At 43.3% G+C, this 21,793-nt stretch overlaps 1 protein-coding gene across 2 annotated transcripts in view; it reads left to right on the top strand.

Moving 5' to 3' along the window:
• The first annotated feature begins 8,046 nt into the window (after positions 1-8,046).
• Positions 8,047-21,793, top strand: part of LOC106572655 (RNA-binding motif, single-stranded-interacting protein 2) — a 140,304-nt gene continuing 126,557 nt past the window's right edge. For both annotated transcript variants that reach the window (XM_045696327.2, XM_014147030.3), the window contains exons 1-2: positions 8,047-8,206; positions 20,707-20,879. In XM_045696327.2, coding sequence (XP_045552283.1) covers positions 8,135-8,206; positions 20,707-20,879 — 245 coding nt within the window. In that variant the 5' untranslated portion in view covers positions 8,047-8,134. The remainder of the gene's footprint in view (positions 8,207-20,706; positions 20,880-21,793) is intronic.

Here is a 21,793-nt window from a genome sequence, read left to right as displayed (position 1 = left end):
TATTAGAAGATACTAAAGCCATGACATAATTTTCTGGAATTTTCCAAGCTGTTTAAAGGCACAGTTAACTTAGTGTATGTAAACTTCTGACCCACTGGAATTGTGATACAGTGAATTATAAGTGAAATGATCTGTCTGTAAACAATTGTTGGAAAAATTACTTGTGTCATATACAAAGTAGATATCCTAACCGACTTGCCAAAACTATAGTTTGTTGACAAGAAATTTGTGGAGTGGTTGAAAAACGAGTTTTAATGACTCCAACCTAAGTGTATGTGAACTTCCGACTTCAACTGTAAATATATATATACAATATATATATATATATATATATATATATATATAACCCCTTTTGAGGACTCAAACCTCTTCTAGAACACAAATTGTTTCTGTAGGGCCTGGTTACCCAACTTATGTTCACATCAAAAAATCTTGTTGAAGACTTACATTATCCACACGTATAAAAATTGCTACTCAACTAGCAACTCACTTCTATGCAACAAGAAGGTTCACAAAAAGAAAGGACTCTAATCTTTTAGTAGAAAAAGGACTCAAACCTTTTAATAGTGGACTTGAACCCCTATAATAGAGAACAAGTAAAACAGTGGACTCTAACCTTATACATCACTGGATTTAACAAAAGGACTCAACCCTTATATAGAGGACTCAAACCCCTATACATTACAGATACGTATCACTCATTCCATGCACTTATTTTAACCTGATTTGGACATTTTAAAATAATATTGATTTACACTCACCCAGCACTTCTGCCATCAATCAGGAGAATAAGAGTTTACTCTCCCAAAGTGGGTTGTGCTCAGCCTTCACTCTTTCTTCTGGATCAACACACAGTTGAGTTTTTCTTGTTGTTCAGACCAATTCACCCGGGTCACGACACCAAATGTTAGCAGTTGATGTTATTCTTTTATTACACAGACCCCAAAGCAAATCAAGAGATGGAAAATAGGTTAATTGAAATAGGATAAATCATAGATGTTATGCTGAGAGGTAGATGGCAGATGTTCATGCTCCCCTGTCCTCAGTGATTCTCTCTTAGTGATTCTCCCCATAGAACAAAGGAACAGGATGTAGTTTATAACCCAGCCCTAGCCTGGGGTTGACCAATTAGAATTCCTTGCAATAAAACTGTGCCAAATGCCAAATAACAAGTATCCTATTTCAGACTCAATATATAGACAAATTCCTCCCACGTCTCCGCATTAAATCCCTTTTACAGAATAAAAAAACACCCTTTCCATTGATGGTTAGTACTGCATTGACTTTTAGTCCTCTGTCTCTGCCTTGTATATTTGTCTTCAAAATATTCTCAGAAGTGCAACACGATGGGCCAGAAAATGTTGAATACATTGACCAATTGTCAATCCAGCTTTCAAAACAACTGGAAATTCGGAACTGGGAAATCTCAGACTTCAGTGAGTTCAAGACAACTGGGAACTCTGAAAAAAACTAGCTCTGACTGGAAAAAATACGTTTTGAACAGTCATCCAACTCGGAATTCCAAGTTGGGAACTCGGCCCTCTTTCTTGAGCTCCGACCTGAAGATCACAGACGTCAAGATTCAACCTTGTTTTTTCCTCAAGTTCCCGGTTGTCTTGAAAGCACCATAAATCCAGAGAATGCCAGATTTTGATGATAAAGTTTCATGACAAAATTTACCCACAAGAAGGACCGTGCGCCACCTTCCTACTCAAGTGAGTACAGAACAACAAGGTGAGTCCAAAAATGTATTGTATGCTGCTGCATAAATTATGTACAGTGAAGGGAAAAACTATTTGATCCCCTGCTGATTTTGTACGTTTGCCCACTGACAAAGAAATTATCAGTTTATTTGAACAGTGAGAGACAGAATAACAACAAAAAAATCCAGAAAAACGCATGTCAAAAATGTTATAAATTGATTTGCATTTTAATGAGGGAAATAAGTATTTGACCCCTCTGCAAAACATGACTTAGTACTTGGTGGCAAAACCCTTGTTGGCAATCACAGAGGTCGGATGTTTCTTGTAGTTGGCCACCAGGCTTGCACACATCTCAGGAGGGATTTTGTCCCACTTCTCTTTGCAGATCTTCTCCAAGTCATTAAGGTTTCGAGGCTGACGTTTGGCAATTCGAACCTTCAGCTCCCTCCACAGATTTTCTATGGGATTAAGGTCTGGAAACTGGCTAGGCCACTCCAGGACCTTAATGTGCTTCTTCTTGAGCCACTCCTTTGTTGCCTTGGCCGTGTGTTTTGGGTCATTGTCATGCTGGAATACCCATCCATGACCCATTTTCAATGCCCTGGCTGATGGAAGGAGGGTGTCACCCAAGATTTGACGGTACATGGCCCCGTCCATCGTCCCTTTGATGCGGTGAAGTTGTCCTGTCCCCTTAGCAGAAAAACACCCCCAAAGCATAATGTTTCCACCTCCATGTTTAACGATGGGGATGGTGTTCTTGGGGTCATAGGCAGCATTCCTCCTCCAAACACGGCGAGTTGAGTTGATGTCAAAGAGCTCCATTTTGGTCTCATCTGACCACAACACTTTCAACCAGTTGTCCTCTGAATCATTCAGATGTTCATTGGCAAACTTCAGACGGGCATGTTCACGGCGTAGTGTGTTACCAATTGTTTTCTTGGTGACTATGGTCCCAGGTGCCTTGAGATCATTGACAAGATCCTCCCGTGTAGTTCTGGGCTGATTCATCACCGTTCCCATGATCATTGCAACTCCACGAGGTGAGATCTTGCATGGAGCCCCAGGCCGAGGGAGATTGACAGTTCTTTTGTGTTTCTTCCATTTCCGAATAATCGCACCAACTGTTGTCACCTTCTCACCAAGCTGCTTGGCGATGGTCTTGTAGCCCATTCCAGCCTTGTGTAGGTCTACAATCTTGTCCCTGACATCCTTGGAGAGCTCTTTGGTCTTGGCCATGGTGGAGAGTTTGGAATCTGATTGATTGATTGCTTTTATTCAGGTAACAAACTGAGATTAGGAGCACTCCCTTTAAGAGTGTGCTCCTAATCTCAGCTCGTTACCTGTATAAAAGACACCTGGGAGCCAGAAATCTTTCTGATTGAGATGTGGTCAAATACTTTCTTCCCTCATTAAAATGCAAATCAATTTATAACATTTTTGACATGCGTTTTTCTGGATTTTGTTGTTGTTATTCTGTCTCTCACTGTTCAAATAAACCTACCATTAAAATTATAGACTGATCATTTCTTTGTCAGTGGGCAAACGTACAAAATCAGCAGGGGATCAAATACTTTTTTCCTTCACTGTAATATGCCACGGAGATATGTATACTGTAGCTAAGAAAGTAATATTAAGTGAATGTTGTGTAGTATGCTGTTAGCAGCCCATGTGCCTCACCCTAATAGTTTGGTCCCTTACCCCCTCATAACTTAGCCTACTGTTCTGACTTGGTGGTGCACATGTAGCCCATAGCCTGTTTTAGAGAAATGTCATCATCATGGTCTGCTTTTATGGTCTGCCCCTTTATTTATCCTATGGTTCTGACTCGGTGTAGATGGAGAATACTGTAAGAACGCCCCATGTTCTGAATTCTGTTGCTGTACTGTACATTTCAAAAGCGCTGAACACATAGTTATATTGACTACGTCTGTCTTAGCTCGCTCATTAATGCCTTAATCAAAATTACAGATTGCCTCTTATCCGCTCATCATTCCCTTATGCCATAGTTTGTACATCTCAATTGTCAGTCGAAACCAAATTTGTTTAAGCAAATCAGCTATATCAGCTATGTTTATTTTAAAGGCAGTAAATGAGCCTGAACTGTTTCGCTGCCAGACAAGGCTCCACTGATAGCCAGGTGTAGCGGTGGTAAGGATTCACTCCATGGGACAGCTTTATGTAGGCCTTTGTGGGCACCATTTGTAGGCACCGTTTGTCACGGTTATAGTGCAATTAATGTACAATACCAGTCAGAAGTTTGGACATACCTACTCATTGGTAGCCATGCTGGTTAAGTGTGCCTTGAATTCTAAATAAATCACAGACAGTGTCACCAGCAAAGCACCCCCAAACCATCTCCTCAACGCTTCACGGTGGGAACCACACTGGCGGAGATCATCCGTTAGCCTTCTCTGCGTCTCACAAAGACACGGTGGTTGGAACCAAATATCTCAAATTTGGACTCATCAGACAAAAGGACAAATTTCCTCCGATGTAATGTCCATTGCTCGTGTTTCTTGGCCCAAGCAAGTCCCTTCTTCTTATTGATGACCTTTAGTAGGCGTTCTATGCAGCAATTTGACCATGAAGGCCTGATTCACGCAGTCTCCTCTGAACAGCTGATGTTGAGATGTGTCTGTTACTTGAACTCTGTGAAACATTTATTTGGAGGTGAAGGAGGTGGAAGCATGCCAGTCGAGGGGGAGAGGAGGTGGAGAGATGCCAGTGTAGAGGGAGAGGAGGTGGAAGGATGCCAGTGGAGGGGCGGAGTATAGGGGGGAGACAGTGGAGAGAGGTGTGGAGGGGGAGGGGTGGGGGGTTATAGAGTGGTAGGGAGAAGTCTTTCTGCTGGTGGGTGAATGCTCTACATTCCTCAGGTGTTGTCAGCCTGCTAAATAATTACCTCAGTGATAACAGCAGACTCCCTTTACCAGGCTAGATACCTGCAAGACACACACACACACACACACACACACACACACACACACACACACACACACACACACACACACACACACACACACACACACACACACACACACACACACACACACACACACACCACACACACACACACACACACAGAGACTCCCTTCACTAGCTATAGCTACCTGGAAGGCAGCCTAGTGGAAGCAGCTCAGGAGATAACTTAGATACATACATTTGTTTACATCCCTGTTATTGAACATTTCTCCTTTGCCAAGATAATCCATCCACCTGACAGGTGTGGCATATCAAGTAGCTGATCAAACAGCATGATCATTATACAAGTGCACCTTGTGCTGGGGACAGTAAATGCTACAGATGTCTCAAGTTTTGAGGGAGCGTGCAATTGGCATGCTGACTGCAGGAAACTCCACCAGAGCTGTTGCCATAGAATTGAATGTAAATTTCTCTACCCTAAGCCTCCTCCAACATTGTTTTAGAGAGTTTGACAGTACCCTCACAACCGCAGACCATGTGTAACCACGCCAGCCCAGGACCTCCACATCTGGCTTCTTCACCTGCGGGATCATCTGAGACCAGCCACCCGGACAGCTGATGAATTTGAGGAGTATTTCTGTCTGTAATACATCCCCTTTGTAATACATCACCTCCTCTCCCCCTACACAAGTATCCCTCCACCTCCTCTCCCCCTACACTGGCATCCCTCCACCTCCTCTCCCCCTACACTGGTATCCCTCCACCTCCTTTTCACAACACTGGTATCCCTCCACCTCCTTTTCACTACACTGGTATCCCTCCAGCTCCTCTTCCCCTGCACTGGTATCCCTCCACCTCCATTTCAATACACTGGTATCTCTCCACCTCCTCTCCTGCTATACTGGTATCCCTCTACCTCCTTCTTACTACACTGGTATCCCTCCGACTCCTTTTCACTACACTGGTATCCCTCCACCTCCTTTTCACTACACTGGTATCCCTCCACGTCCTTTCACTACACTGGTATCCCTCCACCTCCTTTCACTACACTGCTATCCCTCCACCTCCTTTCACTACACTGGTATCCCTCCACCTCCTTTCACTACACTCAACCTTTTCTCCCTCCCTACACTCACCCTTGCACTTCCTCCCCTTTCCCTACCTCTCTCAACCCCTCCTCGACATCACACTCTGTTCACTTTCACAGAATTCATAGATTACCTGTAAAATACACAAAACCTGTTGGTACATGTAATGGCATTACTTTGGTACAAGGCTGAATGGAATGTGTTTGGGGCAAAGACAAAATTGTATATCGAGGGGTGAATGTAAAAAGTACATCATTGCACAACACAACAGAGTTTTGCCCAAAGACTGAATTTTTTTTTAGGAATAAGTCTGCGTCTGGAATTTGTGTCCTAACCTTTACCCTCCATCCTGACCTCAGTCACTGTAGCTAGGCCCCTTTCTTGAATACTTTCCCGTTACTGGTGATGAGGACACTTCTGCTGAAGTCACAGGCTGCGTCCCAAATGGTACCCAGAGCTCTGTAGGCCCTGTAGGCTCTGGTCAAAAGTAGTGCACTATATAGAGAATAGGGTGCCTTTTGGAACCATACCCAGTGTGGGCTGTGTGCTGGCTCTGACACAAACTGACTGAGTCACTCTACAAATTGTTCTTGGGCAGAAGGAAACACACCCTGTCTGGCCAGGACTGAACATCGACACTGCTGGTCCACTTTTGTCCCACTTTACAACAAGTGTCCAAACCTACAGTTCTGGTCCCACTTTACAACAAGTGTCCAAACTTACAGTTCTGGTCCCACTTTACAACAAGTGTCCAACCCGACAGTTCTGGTCCCACTTTACAACAAGTGTCCAACCCGACAGTTCTGGTCCCACTTTACAACAAGTGTCCAAACTTACAGTTCTGGTCCCACTTTACAACAAGTGTCCAAACCTACAGTTCTGGTCCCACTTTCAAACAAGTGTCCAACCCGACAGTTCTGGTCCCACTTTACAACAAGTGTCCAAACTTACAGTTCTGGTCCCACTTTACAACAAGTGTCCAACCCGACAGTTCTGGCCCCTCTTTAGCTCACAACAGGTGTCAAAAACCTGTGTATTTACATGGTTGCCGGTAGTTACAATGTAACAACCATAGATATAGAACATTGTTATATTGTCTGTGTTAATAACAATGTAGGTACATACATTATAGCCTGCATACAATTGATATTGCCTACATGTCCCCCCATGAAAATAAACAATATCCTCTAAAATATGCTCAATGTTTCTGTGTTAATTCAAGTCCAAACTATAACTCAGATCAAACTGCAATGCTCCTGCACCCATCCGGTAATAACATTTCCTTGATTTGGTATAAGTCACTTTTGTCACACTGTCCTGGCTCGTAACAGACGGAACACAATTATTATACATTCCGCTCTGCTTCGACTCTGTCTGACTAGACACTATGATGAAATCTGGGTGAAATCCCAGTTTTCCTAATATGTCAATGAGATAAATGGGAGCCTATTTCTGTGTTCTGCCTAGTCCAAACTGGCCTAAACTGGCCTTTAAAGGAGTTTTTAACTGTCATTTGTGGCGGTGTATTTCAGTATCTGAAAGAACATTTGTAGTTGAATCTGTTATGTGAATGAATTCATTGTGCTGTTATGTGTTTATTATCTAATCCGAATGCCGCAACCGAAGTTCTCTCTGGAAACAATCAAGTTATTCTATTTTATTTTATTCTGTTCTATGCACATTCATACTACTATGTAAATGAGAGTGAACACTTGCATACACATGTTGTGCACCCTTGAGGGCTAATCAGGGTAGATACACAAGGAGCCAATGCAGAGAGAGGGTTGAGGGACTGACTGTGTTGCCAAGCGACTTGCAGTTGATTATAAAAACACTGTCATTACATAATTATAAGAGCCATCCAAAGACATCAGTGTCCTGAACATGACATAAGGTTTAGAGATCATTCATGACCCACTGCCATACTTTATAGTGATGGTGATGGTGTCATGCCATGCACCTTTGGTAAAATATCAATTGGGCCATGGTCAATATTAGTAACCTATAGGCCTATTTGACTTTTAGTCCAAATATTAGATATGATTAATGATATGTATTTATAATGTATAATATTTTTGAGGACTATAAAAGCCTTTATACAATACCAATGAAAGTGAAATGTGTGTACAGACATTTACACTTAATAGGAACATTAAAAAGTCATTATGTCTAAAGCCTACATGTTATCTGTCTGGTGGTATCCAGGTTTACTAAATAGCCATACATGGAAAAAGGAACACAGAAAAGCGCGCTCTTCAACGCACATATACATAGGCTGCCGCTACACCAATGGCTGAGAGCTGGGAGAGCGCCACTCAAATCACAACCCCAGTCAGTTTCCAATGTGAATTTCCTTGGCTGACGTCAGCTGATGACTGCCTGCTTGGCTGTGCTCTCCGCTCCGGACATAGTGCTGTAAAAATGCTGCTCTCTGTGCCGCCAAGGACAGGATTCAACCCATACAACGGCTATCCCAGCAGACTTAGTAAAAAGGTAAAGCGATACTGTATTCTATTTACTCCATCTGAATGTTATGCCAATGGTAGTGTATAGTATATGCCGCTATCATTCCTGGATCGGCTTTGGCAGCTAGGTTGCTCGGCTATAAACTGCGGTGTCCTTGAAAGTGGACCATATAGAAATCAACTGTAGGCTATTTTGTAGATTTAACATTGTTTTGAACTGTTTTCTATCCTCCAAATAAGATTGGGAATAGATAATAGAATAGAATACCGGTATAATGAATTAATTATAGGCCATGCGTCGGGGTCGATCCGAACGTTAGTGTTCTTCCTCTCTTTATCCATAGGCACAGAGAAAGTCAATGCACGGATTAAATTTGCGCTGCGAATATCCTAGAGATAATTTTGCGCTCATTCTCGGGTTTAATACCAAAGGCTAACTGTAAACCCCAACGACCAATTGTCGGATGTGTCAAATCAGTTTTACATATTGATGAGAATAAGGTCTCTCTTTGAATAGATCGCAACATAAGTTAACCAAATATAATAGCTTTCTTTACGCGTAAAGATTTGCCCCACCCCTTGAAATGGCTGGGGACGTTGGCTTTGTTTTCCTAATATAAAACAGTTACTCTTACAGATATAGAAATGCTGAATATATACCGAACAGAAATATAAACGCAACATTCAACAATTTCAATGATTTTACTGAGTTACAGTTCATATAAGGAAATCAGCCAATTGAAATAAATTAATTTGGCCATAATCTATGGATTTCACACGACTGGGTAGGGGCGCAGTTTCATCAGCTGTCCGGGTGGCTGGTCTCAGATGATCCCGCAGGTGAAGAAGCCGGATGTGGAGGTCCTGGGCTGGCGTGGTTACAAGTGGTCTGGTCTGCGGTTGTATGTAATGCCAAATTCTCTTAAACTACATTGGAGGCGGCTTATGGTAGAGAAATGAACATACTATTCTCTGGCAACAGCTCTGGTGGACATTCCTGCAATCAATGGTGGACATTCCTGCAATCAGCATGCCGATTGCACGGTCCCTCAAAACTTGAGACATCTGTGGCATTGTGCTGTGTGACAAAACTGCACATTTTAGAGTGGCCTTTTATTGTCCCCAGCACAAGGTGCAACTGTGTAATGATAATGCTGTTTAATCAGCTTCTTGATATGCCACACCTGTCAGGTGGATGGATTATCTTGGCAAAGGCAAAATGCTCACTAACAGGGACATAAACAAATTTGTGCACAAAATTTGAGCGAAATAAGCTTTTTGTGGGTATGGAACATTTCTGGTGTCTTTTATTTCAGTTAATGGAACATGGAACCAACACTTTACATGTTGCGTTTATATTTTTGTTCAATATACACTACTGGTCAAAAGTTTTAGAACACCTACTCATTCAAGGGTTTTTCTTTATTTTTACTATTTTCTACACTGTAGAATAATAGTGAAGACATTAAAACTATGAAATAACACATATGGAATCATGTAGTAACCAAATAAGTGTTAATTAAACAAATCAAAATATATTTTAGATCTGAGATAATTCAAATAGCCACCCTTTGCCTTGATGACAGCTTTGTACACTCTTGACATTCTCTCAACCAGCTTCATCTGGAATGCTTTTCCAACAGTCTTGAAGGAGTTCCCACATAATGCTGAGGACTTGTTGGCTGCTTTTCCTTCATTCTGCGGTCCGTCTCATCCCAAACCATCTCAATTTGGTTGAGGTCGGCGGATTGTGGAGGCATGGTCATTTGATGCCGCACTCCATCATTCTCCTTCTTGGTCAAATAGCCCTTACACAGCCTGGAGGTGTGTTGGTTCATTGTCCCGTTGAAAAACAAAAGATAGTCCCACTAAGCGCAAACCAGATGGGATGGTGTATCGCTGCAGAATGCCATGGTAGCTATGCTGGTTAAGTGTGCCTTGAATTCTAAATAAATCACAGACAGTGTCACCAGCAAAGCACCCCCTCACCATAACACTTCCTCCTCCATGCTTTACGGTGGGAAATACACATGCAGAGATCATCCGTTCACCCACACAGTGCCTCACAAAGACATGGCGGTTGGAACCAAAAATCTCCAATTTGGACTCATCAGACCAAAGGACAAATTTCCACCGGTCTAATGTCCATTGCTCGTGTTTCTTGGCCCAAGCAAGTCCCTTCTTCTTATTGGTGTCCTTCAGTAGTCGTTTCTTTGCAGCAATTCGACCATGAAGGCCTGATTCACACAGTCTCCTCTGAACAGTTGATGTTGAGATGTGTCTGTTACTTGAACTCTGTGAAGCATTTATTTGGGCTTATTTCTGAGGCTTTCTATTTCTGAGGCTGCTAAATGTAATGAACTTATCCTCTGCAGCAGAGGTAACTCTGGGTCTTCCTTTCCTGTGGCGGTCTTCATGAGAGCCAGTTTCATCATAGCGCTTGATGGTTTTTGAGACTGCACTTGAAGAAACTTTCAAAGTTCTTGACATTTTCCATATTGACTGACCTTCATGTCTTAAAGTAATGATGGACTGTCGTTTCTCTTTGCTTATTTGAGCTGTTCTTGCAATAATATGGACTTGGTATTTTACCAAATAGGGCTATCTTCTGTATACCAACCCTACCTTGTCACAACACAACTGATTGGCTCAAATGCATTCAGAAGGAAAGAAATTCCACAAATTAACCTTTAACAAGGCACACCTGTTAATTGAATGTATTCCAGGTGACTACCTCATGAAGCTGGTTGAGAGAATACCAAGAGTGTGCAAAGCTGTCATCAAGGCAAAGGGTGGCTATTTGAAGAATTTCAAATATAAAATATATTTTGATATCTTTACCCCTTATTTGGTTACTACATGATTCTATATGTGTTATTTCATAGTTTTGATGTCTTCACTACTTTTCTACAATGTATAAAATAAAAAAATTAAGAAAAACCCTTGAATGAGTAGGTGTTCTAAAACTTTTGACCGGTAGTGTATATAGGTCTACTATTGGCATTATTAACCAATAATTATCTAATGTTGCATCCACATTAGAGTTGTCTGAATGTGAAATGCTAGTGCACAGCTGTAAATACTGTAGCCTCCTGAAATAGTTACATTGAATATGATGATTGATTATTATGTAACATATTTGCAAGAGCTGAAGCAGTTTGTAATGATAATGATATTGATTGGTAGTTGATAAGATGTATTTTATTTTAAAATGAACCATTTAAAAGTGCAATCTGCAGGCTTAATTCAACTGTCATACCCCATCAGAACACAACATGTAAGCATGTTTTACTCCAATGTTTGTAAACAAAGTAAATGTAAACAAGCACTGTATAGCCTCAAAACATGGTTTTGAACTATCATTTTGATATCATGGATGGTCAGTCCTTTCATCCATAGCTCTGTCTGTCTATGAATTTGAGAGTGGTTACATTTCTCCAGCCTCATCAGCCATCATTTTACAGAAACAGTTGTGGCGGAAGACGCTTTGTTATTGTTTCAACTGCTGATTGCCACTTTAAAGATGTACTCTGATGATTTGCTATGGAACATCCAAAGAACAGAATATAATGCTGAAGTTGAATATGGGGTGTGAGATGGTGAGATATTAAGGGAATTTAAATGAAGAAACTATAAAGTGTATATTTTTCCACAGGTAATTGTACAATTCAAAATTAGAATTCACTTTTTTGTGATCCTAGTTTTCATCCTGATGCTTTCACATGTCACTTGTTTGTGAACATTGCTGAAACAGGCCTAGGTCGTGTTTAACCTTCTTGAAACATAACACTAGCTCTCTCCTCCCGGACTGTGTTATTCCTTTCCCTGCCTCATGGTTGGCAGGAATTCAGATTGCTCAGATTAATGACCTGGAATTCATGGAATTCTGTTTGCGTCAAATGGCACCCTATTCCCTATAGTGCACTACTTTTGAGTGCTATGGGCCTTGGTCAAAAGCAGTGCACTACATAGGAAGTAGGGTGCCATTTGGGACGCCACCTCTGGTTTCAAACAATGTGCTCATTTCAGGATAGAAGGGGTGTCTATTACTCTGCTTTTGCAAACTCAAGCCTTTTTTGCCAGGAAAACGTTTAGTCTCATTGTGAGAGCTCAAAAGTTACTGAGGGAAAACTTGTAAAACCAACGTCAAGTGGTAAACTCTGCTCTGTGTCTTTTTACTACGAGAAAAAAGGGTCCAGCAAAGAGAAGAATTTACAGATTTTTTTCTCTTTCTTTCTCCTGCTTTTGATTACACACCAATCCCTTCCCCTTCTCTCTTCTCCTCCTCTCCCATTCTCTTCTTTTTTTCAGACTCTGTTTTACATACCATCACTTCTTTGGCTGTCAGTGGTTCTGTTCCCATGGACAAGGGAGCCAGCAAATATTTCCTTTCTCTTACAGACTGAAGTTAACCCCTTTTCTCAAACCCTGGGTGTTCCTCTTTCTTCAGTGTCTTTCAATGTCTTTCTTCAATGTCTTTTTTGCATATCTAAAACAACAGTTTGCTGGTTTAGGTTTTTTGCACTTTTGAATGTAGAACTAGATTGACTCAGAGAGGGAGAGAAGAATGAAGACTCACCAGTTGTCTCTAAATTGTTGGTGAGGTTGCAGGGTGCAGTAGACGTATCAGAAGACTGCCATCGCTATTTTTCCACCATCTTTTGTTTTTCCCAAAACCTTTTCTGCACACTGTAGCAGAATACAGTACCAGGCAGCAAATAGAGTGAGTGCTGTGCAATGTTTGGTGTATTTGTGCCGAATGTGCAATGTTGACAGATTTAGAAAGTGTGTTTTATTGAGAACTGAGTATAAATGACACTAGGATCGTTTCACTCCTTGGATCTTCTTCTCAAAGGCTTTCCTTGCTTCCCTATGACGCTTTGAGAAGGAGACAAGAAGAGTGGATTCGAGGAATCGAGGAAACTACTTTTGAGATTCACCTCATGAGTGAGTTGTGTGAGCTAAACTCCATCATGTGCAGCTGTACAGTTACATACTGTACATTGTGGACACAGACACATGCCAGGTCAGGAATGTAGTCATCTCCTTTTCATGAGAGCCCTGCTGTACTGTGTGTCAGAAGATAACACCTGTAGCTGGCAGGTAGGCAGGCAGCAGGTAGAAAGCAGGCAGGCAGCAGGCAGGTAGGCAGGCAGCAGGCAGGCAGGTAGGCAGGCAGCAGGCAGGCAGGTAGGCAGGCATGCAGGCAACAGGCAGGCAGCAGGTAGCAGGCAGGCAGCAAGCAGGCAGGTAGCAGGCAGGCAGGCAGGTAGGCAGGCATGCAGGCAACAGGCAGCAGGCAGGGTTGGGGCAGGTGGGAGCCTGGTGGGTATGGATCCATCTGATTCTCTGGTTCTCTGCCATCTTCCTTTTCTCAGAATGAACAGAGCATAGCAGAGCAGCCTTAATGAGTCTGTACCTTCTGACCGGAGAGCACATGAGAGGGATTAGCGCCTTCCGCTAACCAGCTCACAACCCCAATTAGACAGGCCTCAATGGCCCAGGCCATCCAGCCCCATCCATCCATCCAGACAGGCTTCCCCCAGAAACACATAGATCCAGACAGGCCTCAATGGCCCAGACACATCCAGCCCCATCCATCCATCCATCCATCCAGACAGGCTTCCCCCAGAAACACATAGATCCAGACAGGCCTCAATGGCCCACACGCATCCAGCCCCATCCATCCATCCAGACAGGCTTCCCCCAGCAACACATAGATCCAGACAGGCCTCAATGGCCCAGACCCATCCAGCCCCATCCATCCATCCAGACAGGCATCCTCCAGCAACACATAGATCCAGACAGGCCTCAATGGCCCAGACCCATCCAGCCCCATCCATCCATCCAGACAGGCTTCCCCCAGCAACACATAGATCCAGACAGGCCTCAATGGCCCACACCCATCCAGCCCCATCCATCCATCCAGACAGGCTTCCCCCAGCAACACATAGATCCAGACAGGCCTCAATGGCCCACACCCATCCAGCCCCATCCATCCATCCATCCATCCATCCATCCAGACAGGCCTCATCCAGCAGCACACAGCTCTATTCAGCACCAAGCCCAGGCTCCATCCTCTGTCAAGCATCACACAAATCCTATAGCCAGGCCCATCTATCCAGCCCCATCCATCCAGCCCCATCCAGACAGGCCTCATCCAGCAGCACACAGCTCTATTCAGCACCAAGCCCAGGCTCCATCCTCTGTCAAGCATCACACAAATCCTATAGCCAGGCCCATCTATCCAGCCCCATCCATCCAGCCCCATCCAGACAGGCCTCATCCAGCAGCACACAGCTCTATTCAGCACCAAGCCCAGGCTCCATCCTCTGTCAAGCATCACACAAATCCTATAGGCAGGCCCAGGCCCATCTATCCAGCCCCATCCATCCAGCCCCATCCAGACAGGCCTCATCCAGCAGCACACAGCTCTATTTAGCACCAAGCCCAGGCTCCATCCTCTGTCAAGCATCACACAAATCCTATAGGCAGGCCCAGGCCCATCTATCCAGCCCCAACATCCAACCAACAGACAGATACAGACATGCCTCATATAGGCCTAGGCTCCTTCCAGCATACAGATTCTATAACTATTAAGCATACAATTCCTATCCACCACCAGGCTCCATACATCTCCATCCAATATCATACAGATTCTATAGCCATGCCCAGTCCCAGCTCTATCCATTCACCAGCCATGTACAGATCCTATCTACCCAGTACCCAGGCAGCTGCATCCCTCCTGATAGGGTCTCCAGACAGGAAGAGGTTGTGATTGTAGGAAAACAAACAATGCACTACTTACTATTGATGCTGAAGAGAGGCAGATTAGAGGTGTAGAATGGGTATGATGAAAGAAGGGGCTCTGTGAGAGTAACAACAGTGATAAATGAAGGGGTGGTAAAACTCCTCTGATTTATGGAGGGGTTCAAGGCTCGGTGCCGCTGGATGTTGTGAAGGCCACGTTGAATACAAAACTGAGTGAAGACAGAAAGGTAGAGTAGAAAGACAGTCAGAATGGTAGAGGAGTAGAAAGACAGTCAGAAAGAGAGAGGAGTGGAAGACATGTTCTGTTATAATCTCCACCCAGCACAGCCAGAAGAGGACTGGCCACCCCTCAGAGCCTGGTTCCTCTCTAGGTTTCTTCCTAGGTTCTGGGCTTTCTAGGGAGTTTTTCCTAGCCACCGTGTTTCTACATCTGCATTGCTTGCTGTTTGGGGTTTTAAGCTGGGTTTCTATTCAGTACTTTGTGACATCGGCTGGTGTAAAAACAGCTTTATAAATAAATGTGATTGAGTCAGAAAGGTAGAGCAGTGGAAAGGTAGAGCAATAGAAAGAAAGGTAGAGCAATAGAAAGGTAGAGCAGCAGAAAGGTAGAGCAGTAGAAAGACAGTCAGAAAGGGAGAGCAGCAGAAAGGTAGAGCAGCAGAAAGACAGTCAGAAAGGGAGAGCAGCAGAAAGGTAGAGCAGTAGAAAGACAGTCAGAAAGGGAGAGCAGCAGAAAGGTAGAGCAGCAGAAAGACAGTCAGAAAGGGAGAGCAGCAGAAAGACAGTCAGAAAGGGAGAGCAGCAGAAAGGTAGAGCAGTAGAAAGACAGTCAGAAAGGGAGAGCAGCAGAAAGGTAGAGCAGCAGAAAGACAGTCAGAAAGGGAGAGCAGCAGAAAGGTAGAGCAGCAGAAAGACAGTCAGAAAGGGAGAGCAGCAGAAAGGTAGAGCAGCAGAAAGACAGTCAGAAAGGGAGAGCAGCAGAAAGGTAGAGCAGTAGAAAGACAGTCAGAAAGGGAGAGCAGCAGAAAGGTAGAGCAGCAGAAAGACAGTCAGAAAGGGAGAGCAGCAGAAAGGTAGAGCAGCAGAAAGACAGTCAGAAAGGGAGAGCAGCAGAAAGGTAGAGCAGCAGAAAGACAGTCAGAAAGGGAGAGCAGCAGAAAGGTAGAGCAGTAGAAAGACAGTCAGAAAGGGAGAGCAGCAGAAAGGTAGAGCAGCAGAAAGACAGTCAGAAAGGGAGAGCAGCAGAAAGGTAGAGCAGCAGAAAGACAGTCAGAAAGGTAGAGCAGCAGAAAGGTAGAGCAGCAGAAAGACAGTCAGAAAGGGAGAGCAGCAGAAAGGTAGAGCAGTAGAAAGACAGTCAGAAAGGGAGAGCAGCAGAAAGGTAGAGCAGCAGAAAGACAGTCAGAAAGGGAGAGCAGCAGAAAGGTAGAGCAGCAGAAAGACAGTCAGAAAGGGAGAGCAGCAGAAAGGCAGAGCAGCAGAAAGGCAGTCAGAAAGGGAGAGGAAGAGTAGAACTATCAGGGCACAAGGCGAGACCCAGATACAGACACAGGAGGCAGATGGTTGGAGTCTTAGATGTTTATTGATCCAAAAAGATGTAGGAAAGAGAATGGTCATGGACAGGGAAAAGGTCAAAACCAGTTCAGAGTCCAGGAGGTACAGAGTGGCAGGCAGGCTCGAGGTCAAGGCAGGCAGAATGGTCAGGCAGGTGGGTACAGAGCCCAGAAACAGGCAACGGTCAAAAACTGGGAGGACTAGCAAAAAGAGAATAGAAAAGGCATGCGCACGGTAAAAACCACACTGGTTGACTTGGACATACAAGACAAACTGGCACAGAGAGACCGGAAACACAGGGATAAATACACTGGGGAAAACAAGCGACACCTGGAGGGGGTGGAGACAATCACAAGGACAGGTGAAACAGATCAGGGTGTGACAAGAACAGTGGTTTGGGGAAGGATGTAAGTTGTTAGAGAGAGAGGAGGAGGGGAAAGAGGAGGAACTGTTTCATTAGAGCAGGTCACCAATCACGGGCAAAGGAAACAATGGTCCCAGCTGGTTGGACACCAGAAGGTCAGTACTGGAGCAGAGTGGAGCAGGGGGTTATTAACAGAGTGGGAGGTTACTACAGAGGGCTGATGCTCATTAGGCTAACTGAGCTTCATCCATTTTGAGACACACTGCTTGCTTTCACCTTCTACTGTATCTAATATGCCAATCTCTTTTTCCACCAAACTGACAGCATTGATTCACAGGGGCCTGTCATTGGTTCGAACAGTAACTGATTTCCACTCCAAAGCGCGGTTAGCTCAGTATTGATATAAATTGACTTGTTGCTATAGCAGCCGTGTAAAATGCTGACTCAACTGAAATGTGATGAATGTGATTAATGTGAAATGTGATTAATGTGAAGAGTTCTCTGTCTAGAAGTGTATCCATGGTCTGGTGATTATAGGTCAAGATGGTAATGTTTATGTTAATATTGCCCTATTAGCAGATCAGGGTATTCCTATACTGAAGGCCTATCTAGCAGACAGTTAAGTACACTGAAAGCCTATATAGCAGACATTTAAGTACACTGAAAGCCTATCTAGCAGACAGCTAAGTACACTGAAAGCCTATATAGCAGACAGTTAAGTACACTGAAAGCCTATATAGCAGACATTTAAGTACACTGAAAGCCTATCTACCAGACATTTAAGTACACTGAAAGCCTATATAGCAGACAGTTAAGTACACTGAAAGCCTATATAGCAGACATTTAAGTACACTGAAAGCCTATCTAGCAGGCAGTGTAGTTAGATTACAAAAAATGTTTTATTGTCACATACACCAGATAGGTGCAGTGAAATGTGTTGTTTTACAGGGTCAGCCATAGTAGTACGGCACCCCTGGAGCAAATTAGGGTTAAGTGCCTTGCTCAAGAGCACACCGACAGATGTTTCACCTTGTCAGCTCAGGTATTCCAACTAATGATCATTTGATTAGTGGCCAAACAGTCTTAACTGCTAGGCTACCTGCCACCCTAAGAAAATTGCTATTGATTTCTCAGCCCTGACCCCAGATCTGTAGGGTACCATATTGAAATGTTGCCTTTTTGCTAATTGTTTTCTTCATTGATTGGTGTAAATTAGGCTACACTCAGTGGGGCCGTGAGAAGCCTGGGGCCTCATTCATCAATCATGTGTAGACACAAATCTATGTGTAAACCATGCGTGGGATCATTTACACGCCAAGTGGGAGATATATCAATATGAACGTTTGCTTGAGAGTGTGGTAAATTTACACACAGCCATGACCATGCATACATACGCACAGTGCCAAGTGGTGAAATAAGGGAACTGCAAGAGTAGAATGGGGAAAATACTGTATATGTTGAAAATGTGTGAAATTGTGAGAGCAATAATAAATCAAAATGTTTCAGTTAATTGTATTTCCATTGTGAATTCATGCAACATATTGACATGCTATATAATCTGACCAAATCAGTTTATTTTTACGATAATAATCCATATAATGTATAGTAATTTGTTAAATTAAAGGTACGTGTGAAAGTGAAGCCATTGTTGAAATACTATAAAAGTCTGAGATAATGAGAAATCGAATGAGATGTCTGATCTTGCTCCGTTGTTAGATTTGTCACATGCTGCATTTTGCAGAGAACACATTTTTAGAGACAGGTGGGACTTTTTTTGCAGAAAGTACAGATTGGCTCATCAGATATCGTTTCCCAAAACCAATCTTCTAGGATTTTGTCAGGTCGCCCAAAAAGTGACATATTGCAGCTTTAAGACCTACTTTAAAAATGTGAACACATGCCATTCCGGTACACATCCAAGTCCATCCACCCTCTGGTTTTTGGCAACTGGCACTTTTCAGGGGGAGCTTGTCCATCGGCATCTCACAGCCCTCGATGAGCCAATGTTTAGGACGCAATCATCAGCTCCAGAGTGGTGCAGCGTTCTAAGGCACTACATCTCAGTGCAAGAGGCATCTCTATAGTACCTGGTTCGAATCCAGGCTGTATTACATCCGGCCGTGATTGGGAGTCCCATAGGGCAGCGCACAATTGGCCAAGTGCCGTCCAGATTTGGCCGGAGTAGGCCATCATTGTAAATAAGAATTTGTCCTTAACTGACTTGCCTAGTTAAAATAAAAAATGAAATCAGGAAAATGAACAGAAGCACATAAAATGTCCATACACCATTGAACAACAGGTTGAGGTCGAGGGGTTTCTTTACCATGATGCCATCAATGGGTTCCCAAATACAAATGGCCCCCACGTTGCCTTAAAATCACCATCCCAAAATGATTTAAACTATGTGAACAGAAAAGGCTTCTACTCTTAATGTGCAGGTGATGGGTTATGTGATGGGCAAAAGACGCTGCTGAATGTGGTGGCCAAGTGAAATGCACAACTCAATCATTCTGCAGAACAGCAATGTTGGCCTATACTCCTACAGGAGGGAGCTGTTGAGGATGGATGAGTGTTGCCTGCTCATTTTAAGTATATTTTGCTATTGCTAAAGCATCTTTAGTTGTCCTAATGGTCCTCTCTTTGTAGCTATGTTTTTATTTTTACTGGTCCAGCTCAACTGAGCGAGACAAATAAAACCTTTTGGTTGTACTCAGTCTCTGACACTAGCACGTCTATTTCAGTCTCGGAAACTTTTTTTTTTTCTTAGCGCCATTGTATTTCATGTCACTGCATTGTATATTCCAGCCACGTCACCTGTGATACAAGTCAGTATTGGATGTCCATCCATGTCTAAGGATGTCGGGAGATGGCGTGGAAACCGGCCACTAGAAGCAATAGTGAGCGCTGTTACCTTCAGGTTGCTTTCAGTTTTGTGGACAGGGATGGGCGAAGGCATCTGCCCCTGATTCCAACGGTTGCAAGTTCAATTCCTGCAATAGAAAGTTGTTTTTGATATTTTTCTTATAAGCCTATTCCAAACCTTAACACTTATCTTAACCATTTAGAGTTAATGCCTAACCTTAAGAATTTGGAGTTAAACCCTGAACTTAACCTTAACAATTCTGAGTTAATGCCTAAACTTAACTTAAACTCTTCCAAATGTAACGTTTAGAATAACTTTGAAATTTGACATTTGAGATACATGGATGAACATCTAATTCTGATGTAGACTGTGAGAGCTGGTAGTCATATTCCACACAGGTTTTAAAGAGATGATTTTGACTATACAGTATATGGATAGTTAGGGGTGTTTTGAAATGCAAACAGCCAAGATCGTGCACAAGAACCGAGGCTGAGAACAATTGGTATTTATCAATGATTATCTCCTACCGGTGTGTGTATGACGCTTGTAGGATTGTTTGATAAATTACACTTTCTATGTGTTCGACCATTCTAAATTCCGTTCATAAGTACTTATTTCAAATAGTTTCTATGCAATATTGATAAATGAGGCCCCTGGAGAGTTGACTGATAACAGCACAGATTTGATCTAATGGCTGTGTCTTTTCAGGATGGTGGACTGTAGAGAATTGTAGGATTGCGCTGTGACAGTTTGGTGTTTAAATCTGTGTCTCCTGCACATCTTAGCCTTCTGAGCTAAAGCCTATAGGCATAAAATCTCAACTCAAGCAAGGTTAGCCTACTCTACATGCAAATTTGTTTTACCAAACCACCTCCATTACATTACCACCAAATCTCCCGTAACATGCTGGCCAGCTACTACCCAATGTCGTCATATCATGTTGCTGATGTCATATCCTGTCTCTGTCTTGCCCCAGCCGACGTATGTGTCCTCCAGCCACCAGATGGCTCCACCCAGCCCCAACCACACCACCACCAGTAGCAGCAGTAGCGGCAGCCTCAGTGGAGAGCAGCTGAGCAAAACTAACCTCTACATCCGCGGCCTCCACCCGGGAACCACAGATCAGGACCTGGCCAAATTGTGTCAGCCGTGAGTAGCTCATCAACAAACTACTCTTCCACCACACAACACCTCACAATAAATCTATGGATCTATGTGATATAAATTAACTAAGCTAGAAGAGATAGTGATTGAGGAAATAATGCTTAAGCTGAAAGAGCAAGAAGTGGGTGCACAAGTATGTCACCAGTCTGTGGCCTGTGGAAAGATCAACAGGAGCTTGGGTTGCAACCTCAAACCTTTCAGAGTGGCACCACTTCGTATTGTCCAAGGACCTTACATGTTCTGTTTAGAGGCCAATTGTCTCTGGAAGCCAAAACAGCCAAATACTCCATCTAAACGTGAATCAATTCTCAATTGCGGCACGGTTCTAGAAACATAAACCCCTCTACTTTAATTTCACATCAAAATAATTTCACAAATGCAAAATATACACTTACTGTAGACTGTTTTAACACAGTTGCAGCCGACAGTATTTTTCAGTGACAACATGTTTGTGGCGTGCATCCGTCTTCCGTTTACACACAGGTGTTTTGTTTTTTGGAAATAATTTCTCGCTGATATGAAAGATACGCTCCTTATGTTTCCAAAACCATAACGCAAGTGATGTGTTTTAAAGTTCAGAAAGTGCGACGAGGCTCTTAACAAAACTCCCCCGGCCAGAAGATACTATCGTCAATAAGCGCTAAAGGTAGTTAGCATCTATGAATGGCTTGAATTGAGGGGAGACTTTCCAACAGCTAGCTTACTAAGCATGTTTTGTCTCTCTCCCTGTAGTTAGCAGATTGTAATGGGCTAATGTGCTGCAGGTCTATTAACTGTTACAGGATAGGTACTGCTTGGTGTAGCCCAGACAATTCATTCATTTGGTGATACAATCTTCATTCTCGATTCGGCCAAACATGTATCTTCTAAAATGTCTGTGTCCAGTTGCAGGAGGTTCG

The sequence above is a fragment of the Salmo salar genome, chromosome 15 (genome assembly GCF_965601325.2).
Source record: "Salmo salar chromosome 15, fSalSal1, whole genome shotgun sequence".
NCBI classification, from domain to species: Eukaryota; Metazoa; Chordata; class Actinopteri; order Salmoniformes; family Salmonidae; genus Salmo; species Salmo salar.
The sequence above is the reverse complement of the archived record's forward strand: the minus strand, read 5'-3'. Positions and strand labels throughout refer to the sequence as shown.